General features: G+C 41.7%; 1 protein-coding gene across 10 annotated transcripts in view; it reads right to left on the bottom strand.

Moving 5' to 3' along the window:
* LOC136666513 (cytosolic carboxypeptidase 6-like) overlaps nt 1–25,565 on the bottom strand; it is a 416,314-nt gene that overhangs the window by 123,686 nt on the left and 267,063 nt on the right. For all 10 annotated transcript variants that reach the window (XM_066644737.1, XM_066644734.1, XM_066644730.1 and 7 more), the window contains one exon: nt 4,178–4,217. In XM_066644737.1, the coding sequence (XP_066500834.1) occupies nt 4,178–4,217 (40 nt within the window). The remainder of the gene's footprint in view (nt 1–4,177; nt 4,218–25,565) is intronic.

Raw genomic sequence — 25,565 nt, 5'->3', positions numbered from 1 at the left:
CCTAAGCCTTGTCCCTCTCCGAAACTTCTCAGACCTCCTCCTCTCCGGCCAAAAAACGATTTTTCTTAATGTCTCCCCTCTCTGCCTTCGCTCTCGTTTTTCTCCTTTTTCTTCTCCCGCTTTCTCGGGCCTGCACGAGGCGCTCGGTCCGGCCGTGGCTTTGTGGGAGAACAATGTGCAGGGCTAATCATTATTTAGCCGCGTCGGGCGCTAGAAAGGTCAGCAGTTTGAAATGTCAGACTTCAATAGAGCCAGATGCACATCGCACCGCTCAAGTGTCCAATTAAACAGGGGCCGGCAAGGGGCTGGGGGTGAAGTGCACTTCACATGGAGGAGCTAATGAGGGGCCAGAGCACAGAAGCCCCCTCACCGCCCAGCTCCACAACTACAGCAGCAGCAGAGACACTGCCAAACCAGGGCAGGTGTGAGGGGCAAGACATCAGGGTGGCGTCAGAAGTCAGGATCCCCCCAATTCCTTCGCAATCCGAGCACGACAATTATCTTTTGATCATTCATAACCACTATACACTTACAATGATAGTCTGGTAAAGAATCTAATATGCAAAACTTATCCAAAATGGTGTCTGAAGTCTTCCTTGAATGTATCTAACATGTAATCAAACCATATACACATCAGATACCTATCCTCCATGCTCTGACCACATATTTAAACACACATGCACACACACACACACACACACACACACACACACACACACAAACACACCATGGACTGTAGGCAAGGAGCTCTTGGGTAGAGGTCTAACAGATCCCCAGGGACTCTTTTGGGGTTGCTGTATGTTTAGGGGACACATATTTGGGGGGGCTTCTTGTGTGTGTGCTGGATTGGTTGGTGTATGATGATTGAAAGAAAAACAGCGGACAAAAATAAAAACAAAAATTGATTTAGGATTTGAGCTCATGAAAAAGATTAAACTATATATATATATATATATCCATCCATCCATCCATCCATTATCTGTAACCGCTTATCCAATTTTAGGGTCGCGGTGGGTCCAGAGCCTACCTGGAATCATCGGGCGCAAGGCAGGAATACACCCTGGAGGGGGCGCCAGTCCTTCACAGGGCAACACACACTCACACACATTCACTCACACCTACGGACACTTTTGAGTCGCCGATCCACCTACCAACGTGTGTTTTTGGACTGTGGGAGGAAACCGGAGCACCCGGAGGAAACCCACACAGACACAGGGAGAACACACCAACTCCTCATAGACAGTCACCTGGAGCGGGACTCGAACCCACAACCTCCAGGTCCCTGGAGCTGTGTGACTGCGAAAACTACCTGCTGCACCACCGTTCCACCACCAAATCTGTCACCATCAGATTAACAGTATATAAATCTTTTCTTAATTCAGATCTGAAAAATATCCATAGGTGTTTCTGTCCACCCTACCACTGTGAGAAAACAGCTCAACAATGTGGATCTGAAAGGACATGCAATTGTCAAAAGTCAATTCTGGAAAAAATTGAACAGGCTAAAATAGAAAATGAGTATGAGTATCCAGGTTAAACTTTGAACAGAGACTGAATAAAGAGTTTGTAATGATTAGGTCTGCAGCCCTAAAAGAAACACACTTCAGAGATATGTTTCGGCAGACTGGCTACATTTGGGGTAAGTGCAAAATTATGTAAATTATTGGTTCATTTAAAAAACACATTTTCTTTTTTGAGTGCATGCAAATAAACACAAAGATAAGAACATACAGATTCTCTTTCAGAGGCACACACGCAGAAGGAGAGTTTTCTATAAGGCTCAGGCAGAAGGTCAGTGTGTCCGGCGTGTTGCTGTTTTATCTGCCCGAGCCATCTCAGAGCACCAGCTGTTTTCCATACTGCAGGAAAACAAGCTTCCCTCACACTCAGTATGGATACAACATGGTCAAAGGTCACCAACACCACAAACACTGTCTCTGCATCCTGCATTCTAATAAGCACAAATGAAGGCAGCTTGTGAAGAGCAAGGAATGTGGGACACTTCACACTTTCTCACCTTCAGCACTGAAATACTTCATCTGTCAAGTAATAAACAAAACACTTCATTTGACATGTAATTGAGTCTAAGGGTGCTGGGCGATGAAGTCATTCACTGCTGATCTGAGATGAGTTTCGCAGTCTCTCTCTGGTTAGTGTTAAAGTGTGGGCAGTTCCATTAAGAGCTTCAAATCTAAAAACAAGGACATTTTATCTTTGATGTGAAGCACCAGATTTCACTTGAGTACTAATGGCACCCCCTTGTGGAGAGTCTTCAGCCTGCTAAAGGTGAGTGAGTGAATGAGTAAGTTAAGCCAGGTCAATGAGGTATATAGCATCTAAAACTCCTTACTGCTTGATTACTCATTCAATCATTAAAATTACCATTACTTTGTGGCTAACTGAAGTCCGTTAAGTCCGTTAGGCATAGTAGTCCCAGATCATACATTCCTGTGACATTAAAGATAGCAACCGCAATTCTGTTTCATAAGTAAATGCAAATGAGTTGAAAACAGAAAAAGAAAGCAAGCTGGTCAGACCCCAAATTGGAGAAACAGTGTTATCTTTGAAAAGACGATACGCTGAAGTGTGGCATGTTTGCATTTAGTAAAGCCGTGAAGGTCAGGAGAACAGTTTCACCTGGGTTTGGGGAACAGATGCCACGTAAAGCTGTGGATATTAGCCCACTCTCTGTGGCTCTCATAAACATTATTTTAATCAAAGTGTATTAGAGCGGCCAGATATTTTAGACATATGGGCACTGCATTCTCCCAGACTCCCCCATCTGTCTCTCTGTGTGCTCTGACTGCTCTGGCTGCCATAGCCCAGATGCTTCTGGAAGATTCTGAGATCCACATAAGGGACTGTGGAGCATCAGATCTTCCAAAGAGATGTAAAATCTTACAGAAGGAGGAAATGGGTCAGATATGTAACTAAGAGGTGATTTGTTTCTTTGTCATTGGTGAAAACTGAGGACGTGTGGGTCGATTACTGCACACCCATTAAGGGGAACTTGGTTAGTGTTGGGGTAGTGCAAAACAAGAAGAGCGTTGGTACTGAGGCTATGTCATACACATTTTTAAATGGTTAAAAAAAATTTATCAAAAGTATTTGTAATTTTTCATATAATAGAACATTATGTCTTAAAATTTGTTATTAATAGTAGGGAGGGTTAAATGCAGGGTGTCATAAGGCAAAATATTTCCGAAAATCTTTTTTGGTTTATCATTCTAACATATAAAAACTAATGAGCAGTAACAATAAATTGTCCTCCTTGTTTCTGGACTCACTGTTCATTTTATCTTCTCCACAGACTTTGTACTTCAGCGGTAAACTCTGTAGTTTAATAGTTGCTCATCTGTTGCTGCAGAGTCTGTGCCGGTTATACTTCATCAGTGGTGAAAAGATACTGCCCCATAGGGTGCTGTTGGCTGGATATTTTTGGTTGGTGGACAAATCAGTCCAGCCATGACTGTGAGGCGTTCAAAAACTTTAGCAGCACTGCTTTGTCTGATCCACTTGTACCAGCACAACACACTAACACACCACCACCACCACCTCAGTGTGTCACTGCGGCGGTAAGAATGATCCACCACCCAAATAATACCAGCTATGTAATAGTCCTGTGATGGTCCTGACCAAAACTTTGTTAAAGAATTCAGAGCAACCCACATACGCAGCTCTACTGCTCATCCCACAAATGCATGTTCCTTACAAATGTGGCCCCATTTAAATTAGCAGGTTTTCCAATGGTATAAGATTTATTGGAGTTATGGCTGACAGGGTATGTAGGTTTATGGGTCATTTTAGACAGTAAAGGGATGACTGTAAATATATATGAATGGTTACGTTTCTCTACATTGCATTATTTCACAGCAAACCCGTGTGAATAAATTTGTTTACGTCTTAATGACTGAATGATTAGAGGAATTCCCAGTGAAATCATCCAAACACAAAAAATCCAAAAATAACTGTGTGGAGTCAAGATGCTCACAGCACACAATAAAGCATTTAGTAATTGGTTTAATGGCTCGTGTGCATTTTGCAGCCTTCTACTACATCAGTATTGTAAATGTTGATGTTGCAATAATGATTAACAGATAATGTCATGTCCAAGTGTAATGTTGGATTGCTGGTGCTGACATATACACACACAGAGTAATAAACACACAGTACTCACCCGGGTTGGTGATGGTGAGCAGGTCCAGCCTTCGTTGTTGCTGGAGAAAAAAAAAAAAGAAAATAAGAAGCATAAGAACAAGGCATTAATCAAAAAGCTATCAACACAAGGCTAAATATTTCATGCATTCAATACGAAGAGCAGTGTACTTTTACAGCTTTGATCTGTAAAGATGGAACAGCATTCAGTCTTTTGGGCTTTTGTTTTGGCCATATATTTGAGACATTGACACTGGCTCTGAACACCATGTGTGTGTGTGTGTGTGTGTGTTTCAGAGGCGATTGCTCTAAGACTGCAAGGGAAGCTCAGCTTCCCCTAAAATGACAAAAAATAAGTGATCAAATATATACTGTTGTGTGTACATGTCATTGAATAAATATGCACTACAACGCGATTAACTTTTGTTCAGAATCAGCTTCTTATCACTGGTAAAGACGCGGCTTTCCCGCAGGTTCGCAGTGCTTTAAACAGTGTAGACGCTGAGTGTCCACAGAGTTCAATAGCGAAGCAGCGAAACGAGACGAGCCATTGGATAAAGGCTGGGCTTTGTCCCACCCATCGGACGCTCAGCGTCTCTGGGGGTCTATGGGGCAGTGGGCTGGCCTCGGCTGGCCCGGACGCTCAGCTTCTGCATGATGATTGGATGATCTGTCTGAGGCTGAATCCCTTTTTGATTGACAGCAAAATGAGCGAATCAGCGATCCTCTGGTGTAAAGATCCGTGGGAGCATTACATTTTCATTCTGTTCTGAGTTGAATCAAACTTTCTTAATCCTCTTAGCGGCATTTTCTTTGTTAAAAACAACTAGCGACAAATCGAGCTTCTATTTCTGGTGGGTTTTTTTGTAGCTGCTTGTGTTTGGAGACTGACTTCTATCACTCTTTCTGACTTCTATCGCAGTTTCTGTCCAGCGGGTGCTGCTGAGCCCCTCCACCGTCAAAAAGCACTCACAGACAGACACACTTCATATGGGCCAAGGCCGTTTAAGCAGCCTAGCTCTGCTGGACATTGAGAGGACACTAGTCAAGTCCCTGGAAAAGACGCCTTGTTGGTACGACAGGGTCACAGATCATTTTGTTGAAAAGCAACGGAGGGTAGAATTTACGTATAAATAAACCGACACATTTTATGATGTAGGCCGAAATTGAGCTTCCCCTCCTTGAAAGACCAGCATTCGCCACTGATGTGTTTCTATGCTGTCAGGAGAGTGTGTGTACAGATTAAGTAATGGAGGGTGTAAGAGGTTTACCCACTTTTGTACCTCACACTTTGTTTCTGGGGATTGGCAGTAGGGGTTTAGAAGAAGTGCCACCTCACCCTACTTGTGACATGCAGTCTCTCTGTTTTTCCTCTCTCTCTCCCTGTCTTCTCCCACCCCAATCCCTCTTTCACTCCCCTCTTTTCACCTCTGTGTCTCTCTCTCACACTTTCTTCTCTGAACTCCCATTTCTTTTTCTTCCCTCTTTCACACATTCCAATCCTATCTCTCCTTCTCTTATGCACTTTACCCCTCTCTCTCCCCCACTTGTATTCTTCCCTCTATTCGTCCCTTCCCCATCTCTCTCATCTGCCTCTCTCATTTTCGTGATCAAGCTTGTGACTGTTCAGCGTGACACTAATCAACAGCTTTTTTTTTCTTTTTTTCCCCCACAAACACACAGTGAGTGTGTGTGTGTGTGTGACCCCTTCCCATTTTTAAAATATGTATTGGTGTGCTGGAGTGTCTGCGGGTAGTTTCCTGGTGTGAGTGTGTGACAAGGGCTACAGCAATTCACACAGGTCACACTCCAGATCAATAAGTGGCCAATCAAAGGCTGACGCCACCCTCATCGACATGCCGTAGCCTGGAGAGTGTGCATGCACGCACACACACACACACACACACACACACACACACTTGGAGGACATGTTATCTGAAGAGCTGCACTCAAATGTTGACATCACTGCGGGTCCTTCTACATGAGTGGCTCTACTCAGAGATAACAGAGAAAAGACTGTAGACTGATACAATGCTCTCTCTCTCTCTCTCTCTCTCTCTCTCTCTCTCTCTCACACACACACACACACACACACACCCACACACACACACACACACACACACACACACACACACCCACCTTTGGCCCTTTACAGTAGTTTCAGAGTAGTTTCAGGTGCAATTTTGATGCATTCTGCCTGTGTGATATATTTTAAACATGAAACACAAGCCAAATCATACTGTTTATGGCCTGTGTTCATGAAAAAAACACTCCTCTTCCTCGGCCACTGGCATGTGAGGGAGTTCCACACAAAACATAGGAGAAATCACACTTGCAGCTGATTAAATATTCAGCATTATTTTACTTAAGACATTCACTAAACAACAAAATACAGTTTGTTACATAATGGCATAAAGCACAAAGTGCAAAATGTTTATTTTATATTTTTGTCCTTTAGAGAAAACCCATATTTTAAGCTGGAACATTCACTGTGAAAAAATACACACAACAATGTGAAAAATCTAAATATAACAAAGAGATCAAACAGTAACATATAATGTCTATGTGTCTAATGTCATATTGGGGATACAGTTGAAGACATTCAAGTCTCAGTCACATTTAAAGGCGGTCGGAAATGGAGCTTGATAAAATTAATGGTAAAATTAATTAACTTTTAAAATTTTTCTCATAAATAAACTGCCCAAATGTAAATGAACCAGATATCTGAGGAGCCTGATACATCAGATATATATAAAAAAAGTAATTAAAAGTCATTATTCATAACAACTATGACATTCCACATAGACACTTAAAAGACATGAGTATTTTTTGCCAAATTATTGGAACTTCCCTTTAAACTCATTCAAATTCTATTTCCAAAAACAATTACACCCCATATCCTCACAATGATTCAGTACAAACACCTATTCAATCTCTCACTCCTCTACACAACAGCGCACAAATCACTTTCAAACATCTATTCTGGCATTTCCTTTGTTTTATATTAATATATAATACCTAGAAAGACCACCCCTAACACACAAACCTACATGAACTTTTGCACTGTGTTAATTCCAATTAGTTCTCTGGCAGCTTCATGAAGCGAGGGTCATTATGATGGCTCCCCCTGCTGGCCCTGCTGTATTCTGCAGCTGAAACAGAATGAGTAGACCCTCAGATCTCTCCATGTAGCTTTAGAAGCAGAACATAAGCAATGCTTCAGGTTTCTGGATTAGAAACCTAATGGCACGTATGTGTTAAGGAGTCATTTAGGGTCCAAAATATGTAAAACACACACATACAGGAGGTTCAGGAGCCCCTGGTCACAGTTCACGTTTGGTTGTTTTTTTTTTTTTCAATGGAATTAAGCACATCCTCAGGAAAACGTCTGGACAATATAAAATATAAATGTGGCAGAATTTATGGTGCATTTATTGGTGCAGGAAAGAATGCATTGTCAGCACCATTTAAAAACAAACACAGCCGCTCAGTAACGCTTTTCACATTGTGTGTAAAATGATGAAGGATGGACTTAGGACACAGTCTTACATGTCCTATGAACACCTTTTAGTTTTTATACATTTTTAAAATGATTTAGACTTTTTGACTAAGGTTGTGTGTTGAAACTGCAGTGACATGTGCTGTATCTACAGTATAATTTGGAATTTGGTGTTGCTCAAACTTCTGCACATGAGTGTATTAAAGCATTACACCGTGTTGGACAGGGGGAAATATTTGTCCTGGTTCATGTTGTTTCTATGAGTCAGCTTGACCCCTTCATCCCCACCCCAAGCCTGGGCAGCGAGCCAGTTCCAGAAGCAGCCGCAGCAGCAGGCCGGCACTGCGCAGAGCAGCCCTCTCCTTCACGCCAATTAGAGGCTGTGGAAAAGGCCAGTGGTGGTGGCTCACCAGTCTGACCCTGAGCAGGGCTGGACACAGAGTTGCGGTCAGGAATGGTCTGACAAAGCCCTGCCCATCGCTTTCCTGCAGTGTCCAAACATGCCTACTCACCCACTGCAGATAACCCCACTGGGAAATCAAGTGTACCTATGAGCTGTGGACCCTACATGTGCTTCTGTCCATTCTGGCTTTATTGTATCCTGCTCTCTGTGGACAAATAAATTGTAAAAAATATTTGAGAAAAAAAAAAATTAACTGCACCTTGGTAAAAAGTGCAAAAAGTAACCACTTTTGAGGAGCAAGGTTTGAAATGTAAAACCTAAACGTTGGTGATTGTATGTGTGTCTATAAAAAATAACAGCCTGTTTCGCTTATGTTTATCAGGGGAATCAATATCTGTGGCAGACACTGTAACTATAAACATTTTTATCTGAGCCAGAAATATCGTCTAATGCTATTTGTCCTAGGAGATTTTAGGAGACTCACCATTAAGTCTACTGAACCATCCAGAGCAACTTTGGAACAATAATATTGCCGCCTGGGAACAATAACACAATGACTATCAACTACACGGAAAACTTTTATAGCTGGGGCCAGCACACTTTTTTTTAAAGGAATATTTTGACAAAAAATCACACAGCTTTCCTCTCAATGCCCAAGTGGAATCAACCAGCCAAGGCACTTTCGGTTCTTTAGTTTTGGACTGGAGCGAGAAGAGTAATGAAGCTAATATGTGTTGGAAGTCTTTACCCACTAATTAGCAAACTGTGTAATCTGTGTTAAATCATCACACACTCGCCTTAAAGCTAATTAAATTAAGTCATGTCATTTGTTTATATACACACTGTGGACACATGCTCATCCAATGTTTCTTCTGAAATTGAGGGTAATAATAAACCTTTCCCAAATTAGCAGTAGACACAGCTCCTACTCGTCTGGGCAGGCTTTACCCTGGATGCTGGAACAATGCTGTGAGGATTTGATGAACCCTGCGGTGGTTATATTGCTCCAACACAGGTTTGGCATTGAACACGCTGACTTTAAGCTCCTGTCATTTCATGCTTTTCTTAGGAGATTATACAAACTGTGCAGTGCAGAACTGAACATCTGTGTCCACAGTGAGTGCACTTTAAAGTAGTCAAATCCTCTCATTATTAGTGGACAGCAATTAGATACAAAAATTAACACTCGGTTATTCTGTTCAATGATTCTTCTTCATTTGATGAAATAGCCATTACACTGACACCTAGTGGCCTGGATGTATTAGATGTTTTTATGCTTTTTTTTCTAATCCTATTTTAAACAAGGCCATCTCCAGTGGGGGACCTGGTCTATGGAGCATACACTGACTGACTGACGGAGTATTCGTCGATCAGATCATGTGAGTTACGCTTTACAGAACATATGCAAAGTTAATAATAAGTAATTACATTACATCACTGGAGATATTCAGACTCAGCTGATATGTTTTCCTTCCTGTTCGTCTCTTTTTCATTAAACAGCAAGGTAAGACCACAGTCTTGAAATAAAAATAAAAGGTGAGGGGAGAAAAAAAAAAAGAAGTGGGGTGGGCTTTTCATTAACACTCAATGAGGCATTGCAGCTTTCGCTTAATGCTGATTCCCACCCTGTGATAATGGATCTATGGTTAATTAGAGTATAACAGCACTCAGTCTCCACTGCTCTATCACTCTTTACTGTCACTCCTGACTCGAGAGAGAGAGAGAGGGGGGGGTGGAGAAAGAGAGAGACATTAGAAAGACAATCCTGGGCATGAAAATAGGATTGTATTAGTCTTTATCAAATGCCAGGGAATCCCCACCCAGAGCGAGAGGGAGAGTGTAAGGGAGAGGGAAAAAAGCCTGGCTTGTGAGCAGCTGAGTGTCACAGGCCCCTCAGTGTCTCACACACCTCCTGGAACTATCCTTGTCCCAGTTCCAGTTTCTCTATAACACACAAGATAGGGGTCAGCATTGTGATAATTATTATGACTACTGTGGAACAAATCTGTAATGATATACTTCTCTGATAAGACTTTTCCACTGATATGTCACCATTGCTCAAATTTCAAACCATACTCCAGTTTTCCACCAAAACATGTGCTTTTCCAGTCCATAAACTTGCAAAACAGCCAGGAGGGCAAGATGCAATATTAAATATGTTATATTAAGGTGGAACAGTGAACAGTATTATATAGATTTGCTACATATTCCTGCAGTGTTTTTCAGTAAGGCTTTGATAATATTTCTTTAATTATGTTAAATTTCATTTAGTATATGCCTTCTATTAAGCTCCAGGGACCTGGAGGTTGTGGGTTCGATTCCCGCTCCGGGTGACTGTCTGTGAGGAGTTGGTGTGTTCTCACACGTTGGTGGGTGGATTGGCGACTCAAAAGTGTCTGTAGGTGTGAGTGTGTGAGTGAATGTGTGAGTGTGTGTGTTGCCCTGTGAAGGACTGGCGCCCCCTCCAGGGTGTATTCCTGCCTTGCGCCCAAAGATTCCAGGTAGGCTCTGGACCCACCGTGACCCTGAATTGGATAAGCTCTTACAGATAATGGATGGATGGATAAGTAAGTTGCCCATGATTCTCACTGCTATAGAGTACTATGTTTGCACGTGATGGGAATCAAACCCTAGTCCTCCACAATGAAAGGAGCAGCATATCCAAAACATCAATATTTCCCATCCACTGACCTTCTCTCCCAATTATAGTATATTCAATAAAGTTACATTAGTCCACACACCTACACTCTTTACTACTGGCACCTTAAATGACTTCTTTACGCGCTGGTGATGTCAATGTTTACTGCTCCAGCTGCTTATGTGTAAATCTACCCACTGTTTCCTCTCGCTCTCTATCAGCCCTTGGAACAGATTAGCTGACGACGTAATGACAGAGTCAGTGAGAGAACTGATACATGCATAATCCCCAACACTCAGATCTACTCACTGACTTACCGCAACTGCAACTTTCTTGTTTTCTTTCTTTCTTTTTTTTCCCCTTTTTCCTTTGCTGCCCTACATTCAGACCAAAACTGCAAATAGGCCAGACGCCCCAAACTTTCTCCATAAAAATGCCATTAATCTTATCAGGCTGATGCGCACCTTTCCAATAGCGGCTTAATCTGGTTTCACTGCAGAGTGGCACGACTGTAATTAAGACGGCTGGTCAGCAGATAGAGAGAGTGAGAGAGGGAGTGAGAGAGAGAAAAACCTTGCCAGTAAAACCATTCATTTACTAAACCTCACTTCTTATGACCAAATTAAATATTCATGCACAATCTACCCAAAGCCCATTTGCAATATTTCCCCCTGAATTTACTTTTCATATTTGCTGATGATTATCATGCGGGCGGACGAGCAAACGAGGAGGAGGGGGGAGAGGGGCTTATTTAAAAATCCGCCCAACAATTTGGAGCCTCATTCCACATTCATGTAAGGTCAATATTAAAAGATTAACCTGAGTCATTTCACCCCAGTTATCAATTTCAACATACGTATAGTAGCAGGTAGCATGGACTACATGATTGGACAGGAATATTGCTGCAGTGGTCAGAGGGGAAGGTTACATTAGCAATGCATGGAACCAGAACCAACTAAAGATAGTGAGTTGCCAAAGTTTGGGTGCCCCTGGTCAAATCATGCTTTTATAAATAATGATTTTTTTTTATTAATTGGAAATCCCCATTCTCTGCAAGGAGAAACCATCTGATTTCAATGCATTACTGCGTATTCATTCATTCATTCATTAATTCATTCATTATCTGTAACTGCTTATCCAGTTCAGGGTCGCAGTGGGTCCGGTGCCTACCCGGAATCACTGGGCGCAAGGCAAGAGTACACCCTGGAGGGGGCGCCAGTCCTTCACAGGGCAACACACACACACATTCATACCTACAGACACTTTTGAGTCACCAATCCACCTACCAACGTGTGTTTTTGGACTGGGCGGGGAAACGGGAGCACCCGGAGGAAACACTACAAACTCCTCACAGACAGTCACCCCAAGCGGGACTTGAACCCACAACCTCCAGGTCCCTGGAACTGTGTGACTGTGACACTACCTGCTGCACCACCGTGCCGCCCTTAAATAAATAAATAAATTAATTAAAACATTTTATTTTGTTTTATTTAAATCCAGCAGTCCCCTAAAAAGTCCTGTTGTTATGGCATGTGATTGTGGCCCAACAGATGCCATTAATTATTGACCACAGTGGACACACCCTCCATCCTTGACGCACGCACACACACATTCAGGTAGGGATGAGCAAAGGGAAGTTAGCCATGAGCTATTTAGACCGTTTGTCTCAGTCCCAGCTTTGGGATTCACAGTCTTTGTCTTCACCCCAACGGACCCTCAGTCTGACGCCAACAGATCCCTCAGAGAGAGAGAGTGAGAGATATGAGTCAATATCTGACTCACCTCCTATTGAGGAAGGAAACACCCCTATGAGAAGTGCCCTATTATTAAGCAAGGCTCACGGTCCATGCTAATTCTGTCGTGTGTTGAATTTACTAAGATGTTACCGTCAAAGTAAAAACCACAGTTATCAGCACTCAACCGTTATTACGTATATAACACACCTGATGATGTTGCGGCTCTTTCATTCATAATTCATGGCAATTTTTGATAAGCACACCTGAGTTTATGGCCTGCTCGAGGGCCAAACCATTTATTTATACAGTCTTAGAATGCTAATGTTCCCACCGGGTGATTCCTTAGTAATTACCTTTGTGTAGAATTTTATAAATTAAACATTTAATTTAATTTTATACAATAATTAAAAAGAAATTTAACTCAAAATATGTGTGTGTGTGTTTGTGGAACCTGATATTGATATTGTATCGGTTTACCCACATAGTCAGGACATTTTTATCCTTAAAATGTATGCTGACACACATATATATACTCTTTCACACACACACACACACACACACACACACACACACACACACACACATATCTCTTACTCATCCCCTCCCTAATTTCCAGTAGCTTGCTTGCTCCCTCTTGAGCTGACGTGTTCCCATGTGCTCAGTATATGAGAAATGAGCTCACTCTGAGATCATGCTCTCCTGGGCCTATCCTCTTACACACACACCACACACACACACATACTGGCCAAAATTCAGCTTAGCTCAGGGACCCCACTTAACCCCCGCCTCACTCCCCCCATCTATATATCAGCCATACACAAACACCCCACTGAACACTGAACCTAGAGAGAGGTAACAGGACTAACACAGCACTGAGGGGTTGGGGCAGGTTGTATAACATGACTTTAATCAGGATTGAAATTAAAATGTAGAAAGGTATATTTAGTATGTGTATTTTTATTGTAGTAGAGAATTACTACACTCTCTGGTGTACTGAGGATACAACAGAGAATCAAAGCCATGTCTAATGACTTAAATAACTTTAAATAAATGGGCATGAAGACCAAAATATATATTGTATACTTGTTAAACATGGACATTATTAAGGTTGTACAAACGCAGAAATCTGTCAGATTAAATCTACGTTTGAATTGCAACTGATGCAAGGAGTCAGAGGTGTTCTGTGATTACTCTGAATAAATCCCAAGAACTTCTGCTGTTCCCTCCTTTGTCCCAAAGTGACAGAGAGAGAGAGAGAAGGAGAGAGAGAGAGGGAGAGGGAGAGGGAGAGAGAGAGAGAAAGAGAGAAAGGGACAGAGGGAGCGAGCTCTGAATGTCAGGTGTGGTTGGGAGGGGCCATCTCAGTTGCGTGACCAGTGAAACCACGGTTTAAAAATATAGCCCAACAAATAAAAGATTCATCCGTTCAGAGAGCAGCCACTCCCTCAGACTCGTGTCTTCAGACCACCTGCACGAGGCTGCAGCCATGGCCCAGCTCCGCCGCATTAGAACGCAGAAACTAATAACCCCACAGCCTGCCGCATCTTCCCTATTCAGCACTTAAAAGCCATGATTGAATTTCATCTTGATTTCATTAAATATTCATAAAGGCCAATTAGAAGGGCAGCTCTGGCTGCCGGTGAAGACCCCTCTCCATCACTCTGTCACACACACATGCGCACACACACATGCATATACTCACTCCATCACAGGCTAATGGGTGGGGCTGCATCAGAAACACATGCAGACTAGAGAACACACACACACACACACACACACACACACACACACACACACACACACACACACACAATATTACTACAGTCTATATTTATGTACTTCATATTTAAAGTCTGGAGTATGTATAGGAAGAATATTATTAAATTCAATTACAAATTACACTTACATTCAATTTATATTCTGTAAAACACTGCACCTATTTTCTCTTTATGTCTCGCACTCATTTCTCTCTCCCTCTTCAGCTTTTAAAGGGGACACATTTTACTGCTTTTTCACAAGATAACAGTTCACTGCGGTCTTAACAAAACATCTTTATTATGCTTTGGTCAAAATACTTTTAATTGAAGATACTCAGATGGGGAGGTAATACAGCTCTAAAGTCTCTGCACTTGATGTAGGAAGCAAAGCAATATCAGAACAACATAATATTTCCTCTTTAATAAAAAAGTCTTTAATACTACACCTTAGATAATTAATACAGTCATTTTATTGCTCTGTTTAAACGATATTACTAATACTTGTTTGACCCTTCAAACTGGCCTTGGTTGCCATAAGACTTGGTTGCCTAGTTTACAATTTTGGGGAAAGTAGGACAGTAGGAAAGTGTAAATAACGGATAGAATCACTTTAATAATGTACAGATACTGAACAGATATCTGTAAATATAATGCTAAAAGAAAATTGCACTCCATTAGTGTCTACTACTGCCTTCTTCATCCAAATCTCTCTCTCTCTCTCTCTCTCGCTCTCTCTCACACACACACACACACACACACACACAGAGCCACCTCTAAATAAAAGCATAGGGCAAATGTGTGTTCTTTGGAGAGAAGAGTGGAGAGAACATTAGGCTGTAATCTGCACTGGGTAGGGTCCTGCTTCTACCACAACACACCCGTACACACACACACACACACACACACACAATCACTCCAGAACACTGCTCGCTGACTGATGGACTTTCAAAGTGAGTTAGGTTGGACCGCCAGCAGGGTGAGAGATGGAGGATTATGGGGTAAAAGGATGAGTGGATGGGAGGATGATGAAAATGGATGGACAGGTAGAAGAACGGGCAGATGGGTAGATTTTGTAAACAAAACTGCACAAATGAGCAGGTGGGCTTCAGGCAGTGTCATCCAGAGGCATAAATGCTCCTAAATCTTACCCTAAAGTGTGTGGTGTGTAGTATAGTGTGTGTTTGAGTGTGTGTGGCGCTCTGTGTTAGACTGTATGGGGTATGGCTCATGCAGCATGTGGTCACTGAGGCTGGATGGAAGGGGATATAAATACTAAATGAAAGTGCCATTTTTAAAAATTTAATTACAATGAATTTATAGCAGTCTGGCAGCAGTAGTTTGCTTTTACTCACAACACTACAAGAAAACTAAGAAATAAAAAAAAAACATGATGGATGGAGGAAAGGGATTTGAACTGTCATCAATAGAAAGTAGTGCATGTAATCAATTGCCATGAATTCAATATTCAAATCACCCAATAGAGAAATGTTTAAGAGTGGGTTTGTTGTTTTCTTAACATTTTCTTTTAAAATGCTACACATAAAGCCAAAATATTACAGCCACCTCATTATTTCATAGTCCATTTTATACTCTTATATTAATACAGGTGCAAGACAGTTGTCCATCTGCATACTATGTTAGAAATAATTCACCCTGTTCTTCAATGGTCAGTACTCCCAAAAGACCAACATACAGCAGGTAAGATTCAGGTGTTGGATCATTCTCAGTGCTGCAGTGACAGTGGTGTGTAAGTTAGTGTGTGTTGGGCTGGGACCAGTGGATCGGACATCCTATAATCCTGTAAAGGCCTCAAAAAATGATATATATATATTTAATATCGATTAATGTGTAAGAAGTGGTATGGTCAGAAATTAAACCTCTGATTTAAATAAAAAGTCGACAAACCAGCACATTAATATGAGTAATACCTCCAGTAGAGACTATGTGCTGTACTTCTGGACTCCTGTTCATCTGGTTTTATAGATCTGCACACTGGGGGAGCGCATTAGAGGCAAACAGTGCAGTTCATAGCCGATGCAGTTGGTAGCAGATTCAGGCAGAAGGACACCTCCTCGTTGACCCAAAACCAAATCAATGACCCACCACTGACTCCACGGATCATTTTACAGCCCTGATAGCTAACCAATAGCCCACACTCCCTTCTCTGCTCTCCGAAGGGGACCTGCCGCTGACGGCATCCTGAAGTAGTGACCTGATATTTACACGCCGTAGAGATCAATGACCTCCTGCTCGCTCTCAGCAAAGTGCAGCGGCCGTGCTGAGTCATGCTGCGGCACAATGGTGCACTCTGGGGCCATTCTACATCACCCAGCACGACCCTGAATTACTCCAGTGCAAGGCCACTGGCCACTCTGACATGACCATCTACCAAGGATGGAGCAACCACACAAAATCAAAACCTCATCTCGGTGTCTGGCTTCAAAACAAGAGTCTTTCTGTTTGTGTTCAGAGTGAGGCACCTGTACTATGTTTTTTTTTTTTTGTTGTTGATGTTGTTGCTATGTAACCGGATGCTGGATGCTGTGTTGTGCCAGCAGCAAAGTGAATGAAAGAATGATTACTCAGAGTGCTTTTGGATTCATATCACTGATTAACTAAAGAAAGTGATCGGAGTAAATTGGTTTAGAGCAGCCAGTATAATCTGTTGAAGTACACTGGTGTATTATTGCCAAGCCTTCCCTGAGTGAAAAGCAATTTGGAGTAAACTGGAATTGGTATGCTGTCTGTTGTCTAGCCCAGACTAGATAACACAAACACTGCTGAAGACAGAAAAAAACACCACACTTTGGCAACATCTCAAAGTTAGCTCATGTGTGGATCCCAATAAAGTGGATAGGAATGTGCACCAGAGTAGAGCCACTTATCGGCATGTGTGATTGTGCATATGAGGGACAACCTTAAATTGATTTAATTTCTATTCAAAACAGCCACGGAGTTCAAATTATTCACATTTTTGGGAATTGTCAAAGAGATTAAGTTTAAGTAAAACCCTGTAGCATAAGGAAGGAGAAAGTGGGGGGAAAAAACAGGAATTTCCAAAACTGGAGTTAAAAGAAAAAAAAGAAAAAAAAATATCAAAAGTTACAGGGCAACTCATGCAATAACTGTGCAAGACTAGGTAAACCACCAAAACTGTCACCATCAGATAAACAGCATTTAAAGCTTTCATCATTGATAGACAGAAGAAACTCAAACTCCACTCTCTCAGAAGCTCCCACTGTCATAACACATACTAACACTATGGGTCTGAAAGGATTTTGAACTGTCAAGCAGCAGTCTTCTACTGTATATGCTTTCTGGTTTTTCCCCAGACACGGAAAAGTATAAGTTTGTACTTACTGGCTGTTTTGACTGGAATATAAATAAATAAAAGTACATCTTCTGCATAGCACAGTAAATACACTGGAATTCTCATTCTTATTGCATTTTTCACCAGACAATTTCATGGACAATAGAACAGAAAATTGGAAGTCTACAAGCCAAGGTCTGTGTGAAAGAACGAAGGCACGTGTTGCTCAGATCTTGAGGGTGACCCACAGAAAGACTAAAGGACGAGCAGACTGAAGCCATTTCCTAATCAGATAAAGACACGTGCCTAATCAGACGGCAGGAGAACAAGAGCATCGCACACTGCCCTCAGCACAGCCACAACACCCAGAACATCTCTGACAAAGTAATAGCTCTTACAAAGGTGTCTTTATGCCTCAAACAAAAGCAACATTAATGTATTAATGTACTAATACAATACTAACACATAATAGTGTAAAGTAATACTCTATAGCTCAAATAAACCTGAATAAATAATAACACAAGTCTTGCGTTAGCTTCTATTTGCTACATAATAATGATTGCTCACTTCAGTCTATAACAATAAGCAGAATGCACCACATGGCCAAAACTTTGCAGACACATGTTCTTCCAATAATGCTTCTGAAAAACGTTATGAACATTTATCTGCTCTGTTATCTGTGAAAATGGATTTATGCCTATGGATAACCTTATGCTCACGGGCAGACATCTTGCTTCATGGAATCCCTTCTATACAGAGAATATGCAAAACGTGTTTTCACAACTGAATATGTGTGTCCTCAATGATTGCACACAGTACATTAGTTCACTATCATCATGAGGTGTGCCTAAAAGCTTTTGGACATAATCGCTGTCTTTGTTGCTACATCCTCAATGAGTATGTGGGCCATTTCCAACATGAAACATGGATCTTTGTATCCCTTTCCATTCTGCATCAGAAACAACAGAAACAGCGTAGAGAAAGACGTGTGGATGAGGTTACTGCTGAAGTGGCTGGGGGGCCAGGGTCCACTATGAGAAAATGCACATGCTTATGTACAGAGAGCCATTTGGGAAACAGGCTTGTGTTTGTGAGTGCAGCCTGTCACTTTCCAATGATAAAACACTAGCCCTACAGCTGTTGACATGGCAGCTAACCAGATGGAAAATGTGCTTGCAAGGGTGGAAAGTCTTAATCATGACAGGAAAGAAAGAGTCTGAGTGAGTGAGTGAAATTGCGAGAGAGAGAGAGAGAGAGGAGGAGGAGAAGAAGAAGAAGAGCAAGTTGAATCTTGAAAGCCCTTACTCTGACTGTGCCAGGCCCAGGCTTCCTGAGTACAACACACAGAGCAAACAGAGGAACAGAGGAGCAGAGCTAAATACAGAGAACAGCGAGTAGCACAGAAAAAGGTCTCTGAGAATAGAACACACACAGTTTCATGGATTTTGAAGACATTACATGGACGTTTATTCCCTTCTGATCATTACCGTATCCATAAGAACCACTAGTCTTACCCTAACTGTAGTTTTAAACCATGTCTTAACTTTCACACTTAATAATGTATAGAACAGAACTGTACAGAGGTTTTTGTTCTACTATGTAGTATACTTCTGGTCCTAGCATAGACACACACACACACACACACACACACACACACACACACACACACACACACACACAAAGTGACCCATGGAGAGCTGCATGACAAGGCATTGTTGCCCTACTCTTTGCTGCTGTGGGGCTCTTTCTGACTGCTCCACTGCACTGGAAATACCAGTCAATACAGTTCTCTATAAAACAAAGGCACCAAGCACATGCATTTAAGGCATTAGTTAATTCACTTTCTGTGAATATGTGATGTGATGGAAAATACTGTAAAGATAGGCTGAATATGTTACAGTAAAACAGAAACTGATTAGTTGAGTAATGAGTCATGTTCAGTTGTAAAATAATCAATGCACAGACTTCAAACTCGATATGCACAAAAAAGTTCTGTTTAATATTAATAGGTTATTAAGCCATTAATATTCTTATACCCATATGGATTTGTTCTCCACGGGGTCTTAGACTGTCTGAACCTTGATCTAATCTAAATTTGCTCTCTCTCTTTTTCTCTCTTTCTTTTTTTTTTTTTTTTTGATTACAAATCAATTAGATTTTATGAATTAATGATATTAAAAAAGGTCTTTTTCACATGTGGTGACTGCTTTGAAAGTATAATAGAAATCCAAATGTCACTGAGAATAAAAGAAGAATAAAATAATAAAAGTCAAATCAAATCAATCAAAATCTAAATGTATTTATATAGCGCTTTTAACAACTGACGTCGTCACAAAGCAGCTTTACAGAATTAGTATCAGAGCAGGTAGCAGTGCAAATCACAAAGCCCCATGCAAACAAGCCAAAGGAGACAGTAGCTAGGACAAACTCCCTCGAGGCTGAAGAATGAAACCTCAGGAGGGGAACCAACTACTGATAGAAAACTGGGAGGAAACTGGAGCACCTGGAGAAAACCCACGTGGACACGGGGAGAACACACCTCACAGACGGTCACTTGGAGCGGGGCTTGAACCCACAACCCCAGGACCATGGAGCTGTGTGACTGCGACACTACCTGCTGCGCCACCGTGTCGCCTGTTTGGACACATGCTTATCCAATATTTTTTCTTCTGAAGAGCATTATAAGGTAACAGTAGCGTAACAGTTTGTAGTCTTCAGGAATGATTGGGACTGCATGCTGCACCATTTCTGTGAGGATCTGATGCTATAAGGGCATTAGTGAGGTCAAGTACTAATGTTAGATGATTGCTTCTGCATCACAAATGCTACTTCAATTAGTCCCAAAGGTACTGAATGGATTGTCACTCCAGAGAATGTGGATCAGCTGCTCCAGAGCAGTGCTGGAGGGCTATAACCTCTTAGCTGACAGTAATGGGCATTGTGACCTAAATCTCAACCGCCTAAGTAGCTGAATTTACTAACTATAAGTGGTGTCTACAAATGTTTGGACATAAAAAGAATCAACCAGGCCTAAGTGTATGTGAGTGGGTGTGTGTGTTTAAAGGAGTACAGTAGAAAACCTGGCTGGAGTTCCCGACTCCCTGCTTGTCTCTCTCTCTCTCTCTTTCTCTCTCTCTCTCTCTCTCTCTCTCTCTCTGCTTGGCATTTTAAAGCCGTGGAGAGGGGAATGCATTGTAGGACATCATTATCCCTGACAACTGCGACTGAATGCGGAAAATGTTTTGGATTTATGCTGACAGGATTTGTCTGAGTTATCAATCTTTGCCTCTGGCTTCTACAGAGTGAGAGAGATAGAGGGAGAGAGAGAGTGTGTACATGAGAGAGAGGGGGAAAAAAAATCTTGCAGCATAAAGAAACTGATGAATGTGACAGAAGCTGTTGGCTGAGTGAATGTCAACTCCAACACTAATGACACTGAAAGGACAAGACCACAATAGAGTGCGAGAGGAAGGGAGTGAACATATCTGAGCTAAAGGAGAGCCGCCTGGTCGTATACAGAAGTCCATTATAAGCTGCAGACGTGTCAGTCATTAAAGTTGATAACAGTGTCCTTTTCATTCATGCATTTCTTTCTTTCTTTATTTATACAGACCCATGTAAAACAAGCTGACCAATCTCACGCTTAACACCGAGTGTGAATGACAGTCCTGCTGCCTGCCTCTGTCTCCCGCAAATCTCGCTGTTTCCGAAGTCACAGAGGCAGAGAAAAACAGAAAAGTTTCAAAGTTGAAGTTTTGTGTCCTCTGCTGGGGGAGATAAGGCAGGGAAATGACAGGCTATATGTTCTATGTAAACGTAATGCGCCGAAACTGATAAGAATATGTGACAGAGCAACAGATGCTGCCAGGCTGATACGTTAATACCTGGATCTCTCTCTCACACACACACACACCCACCAAGTCTAGGAATTCTATTTTTGGACCCAGCAAGCACAGAAACCTCAAAATTTCAGTTTGTAATATTTTGAACCCTACCACATCACTATAAACCATGGAATTAAAGCTTAATGAAAACCAACTTAAAACAACTCATCAAAAAGATTTTAATGGTTTTACACCATTGGTCTTTGTTTCTGTTATCAGTGAAATCAAAGAGAAATTCATTCATTCATTCATTATCTGTAAGCGCTAATCCAGTTCAGGGTCGCGGTGGGCCCCGAGCCTACCTGGAATCATTGGGCACAAGGTGGGAATACACCCTGGAGGGGGCGCCAGTCCTTCACAGGGCAACAAACACACACACATTCACTCACACCTACGGACACTTTTGAGTCGCCAATCAACCGGAGCAACTGGAGGAAACCCACGCGGACACAGGGAGAACACACCAACTCCTCCAAAGAGAAATTATATTTAGAAATTACAGTTCTGAATATTTGCTTTTAATTGGTTACTGTAGAAGACAAATTGACAAATAATTAAATGCTTTTATTGTTGTTGGTGATGACTACAATTTCATAACAAACAGCATAACTGCAGTGAAACTGTAAAAATTTGTATAAATGTTATTCTAGTATATTGTTTTCACATGGTTTCTGATCAACTACATGCTTAGTATTTTTAAAAAACATTTTTTCTCAGATGCCCTAGCTTTTCTCAAAATGGTAAAAATACAGTACATTGTTGTTCGAATAGTTTATGTAGTTAGGGCAATAATATCTTGAGCACAGGTTTGTTTAAAGACTCACTGCACACCCTTCTTTGCAGGATTTGACAAAGGTAATGTTACTGAATCTTACTTTTAATATTATTGATCAGATAAATGTTTATCACTCAGATAATTAATCAGAATTCAATCATTTCTGATGACCACAGACGAGGCACTAGCAGATGACCAGCACAAACTGTGCAGCAACTGATAAGCTACTATCTTTGACATTACAGTGTCTAATAGAGTGGACGGTAAGTGGACACAGCAGCACGCACCTGTCTGATCCACTAATACCAACCTAACACATACTAATATGCTATGATCACTCTATGTCACTGCAGTGCTGAGAATGATCCACCACCCAAACCTTACCTGCTGTGGGATGGTCTCGACCAATGAAATACAACATGAAATGGGGCTAATAATGTATGCAGAGCTACAGTGTGTAATCATGGAACTATAAAGTACACCTAAATGGTCAGTGGAGCTGATAAAATGGAAAATGGCTGATACGTAGACATACAAGGGGTCTAGAACTAGGAAATTCTGGGAACATTTGACAAACATTGTAACCAAGCAAGACAGACAGAGACAAGAGCAGAGCAGGGTGCTACAATAATTTAAAAAAAAAAAAAAAAAAAAGCCTATGAAATGTACAAACTGAATGGAATCCCGTATTCAGGTGTTTGAATGTTCAGAGAATCCCAGACATGTGAAGGTACCATTCCAGTGACAGTTTAGTAACTTCTTCTCTGAAATGCTCTCAATGCTGTAAGACTATGCTGCTGCTATTATCCTCCGCACCCCTGACGAAACACATAAGAAAACAGTCATTTGACGCATTTGTAATCACCTTAGCCACATCCTCTGAGCCACGCGACTTAATTTTTCCACGCTTTTAATTTGTTTTTACAGCGGTTTGAGCAAATTGAATTTGTTAATTAAAGCAGCAAAATGAAATGCTGAGCATTATTGACGAGATGCTAATTGAGTTAGTGTGGAAATTTGGAAAGGGGGGCCAGGAAGACAGGGGAAATCGGGGGAGGGCTTCGGAGTATCAATAGCCAAGACAAATCATATTACAGGACGAGAAAGAGAGCACATCACAGCAGGACGACCCAACAGAGAGAGGCAGAGAGCGAGGAACTCTGTGTGTGTGTGAACTTGCAATATGCCCCTTGGGTCAAATACAAGGCATGCGCACGCACACACACACACACACACACACCTCCCGAACTCTCCTGCATAATCTTCGCATATGAATAATTCTACAGTCTGGGTTCTGCATTACTACAGTAGCCAGTTATACATGTGTCATAAACTGTGTTATGTGAGTTATGAGGGCATTATCTGAAAAGTTTTCATTCACCAGATGTATGTGTATGTAATTTCAACCGTCAGGATATTTTTTTTTTACATTTTGATGAGGGGGGCAATGTTGGTTAACAGTTCTTGCATTTCATATATTTCAATCATATTTTAACTATTTTTTTCCCTGTTTTGCTTTCAACATTCTCCTTCATTATGCAATGATAATCTCCTCGTCTTTAGTATTTCCTGGAAAATGATTTACCAAACTCCTCACAGACCGTGACCCGAGCTGAGGAACAAACCCAAGACCCTGAGATCCTAGAGCTGTGTGACAGAAAATCTATCTCCAGTGTTGTCAACCAGTGAGACTAATACATAAATGATTATTTCTGTGTAATTCAGTTTAAAGGAACACTAGGTAAGATTTAGGTTTTTTGTTCCTGGGGCTCCCTCTAGTGTAATTCATATTTACAGCACTGTATTGACATCAGTGGGGAGGGGGCCTGTTTTCCTAGCAGTTTCTGCAGTACTGAGCCCGGAGTAGCAACGACAGATGCTCTATTCCCCAGGTTACAGACCATCACAAAGATTTTAAAGCTGTTATTTTTACATAGTGTTCCTTTAACAGTGCATTACAGATACACACAGAAGTCATTTAAAGGAAGTGTAAAATGTGCTTTTACAATAATAATATTATGTTTTTTGAAGGGTTTCATGAGAATTGGCTCATGGTGATGGACAGTTTCATTATTCAAATCAGTTCTATTCATGTAATGGAATTCATTTCAGAAGCAAAAGCTGCTGTGTGTTTTACACATTATTTTAAGTATGTTTCAAATGTGCAGTAAAGTGCAGAGAAGGTCTTGTGTGTGCTGCAGCTGTGTATGGAACACACCTATAGAACATCAGGCTGGTATAAGAGGAGGTGATAAAGTGTGTGGTGCAGGGATAGGCTAGTGAAGTTGAATGAGGCTGCATTAACAGTGAACTGCTCTCCCCCAGTCGCTGAAATTAGCTTTCCCCAGGCACGCTCTCCTACACAGTGGCCGATAACCCCACGCCGGAGCCAGGGTCATTGGCTTTATTGCCTCGACTCGCGTGATTATCCTTCCTACAGCTTCATTTTGCATAAATCGAGCAGCGTTCCGCATAAATCCTTAAACAGCTCATTTACTCTCTCCCTTCCCACTGCCGTCCTCCACCAGGGCACCGTCACTAACGAGAGGAATCCCCCTGAGCTACACGGAAAGAGAGGGGCAGCAGAACATTCAAGAGAGGAGAAGGAGAAGAGGAGAGAAGGAGAAGAGAAGAAAAGAGAAGGGAAGAGAAGAGGAGAAGAGAAAAGAAGAGAGGAGAAGGGAAGAGAAAGTGAAAGAAGAGAAGAGAAAGAAGGTTAAGTGAAGAGGAGGAGAACAGAGGATGAGAAGAGAAGAGAAGAAGAGAGGAGAAAAGGAGAGGACAGGAGAAGAGAAGAGAAAAAAGAGAAGATGAGAAGAAAAAGAGAAATGAAAGAGAAGGAGAAGTGAAGAGGAGGTGAGTAGAGAAGAGAGAAGAAGAGAAAAGAAAAGAAGAGAGGAGAAGGGAAGAGAAAGAAGAGAAGAAGAGTAAAGGAGGAGAAAAGAGGAGGAGAAGAGAGGATAAGAGAAAAGAAGAGAGGAGAAGAGAAGAGAAGAGAAGAGATGAGAAGAAAAGAGAAGGAGAATAGAAGAGGTCTAAGGAGAGGAGTGCAGCTGCGGTGGCTGTTGTCCTTGCTGGAGCAGAACAGGGCGTGACAGTGAGCAGTGCTTAAATTACCGAGGTGATTACTCTGCTAATTACCGACAGCCTTGTGTTACTGATACAGCCCAGACTAACCTGCACCCACCATGCATCTCTGCTTGGCCCACCCGCACAACAAACACTGCCCTGCAGTTGGAAGAAGAGACAAAAGATAGAGAGAAAGGAAGAAAGAAAAGCAGGATGATAAACGAAGTGAGGCAATAAAAATGTACAAGGAGGAATAAGACGTTAATTGTAGAAGAGCCAGAGCTTTTGGTCGGTTACTGCTGTTTTTATGGGCTGTATATCACATGCAGAGGAGAATTG

Source organism: Hoplias malabaricus, chromosome 14 (assembly GCF_029633855.1).
Source record: "Hoplias malabaricus isolate fHopMal1 chromosome 14, fHopMal1.hap1, whole genome shotgun sequence".
Classification (NCBI taxonomy): Eukaryota; Metazoa; Chordata; class Actinopteri; order Characiformes; family Erythrinidae; genus Hoplias; species Hoplias malabaricus.
Note: the sequence above shows the minus strand (reverse complement) of the source record. Positions and strands in the feature narration are given on the sequence as shown.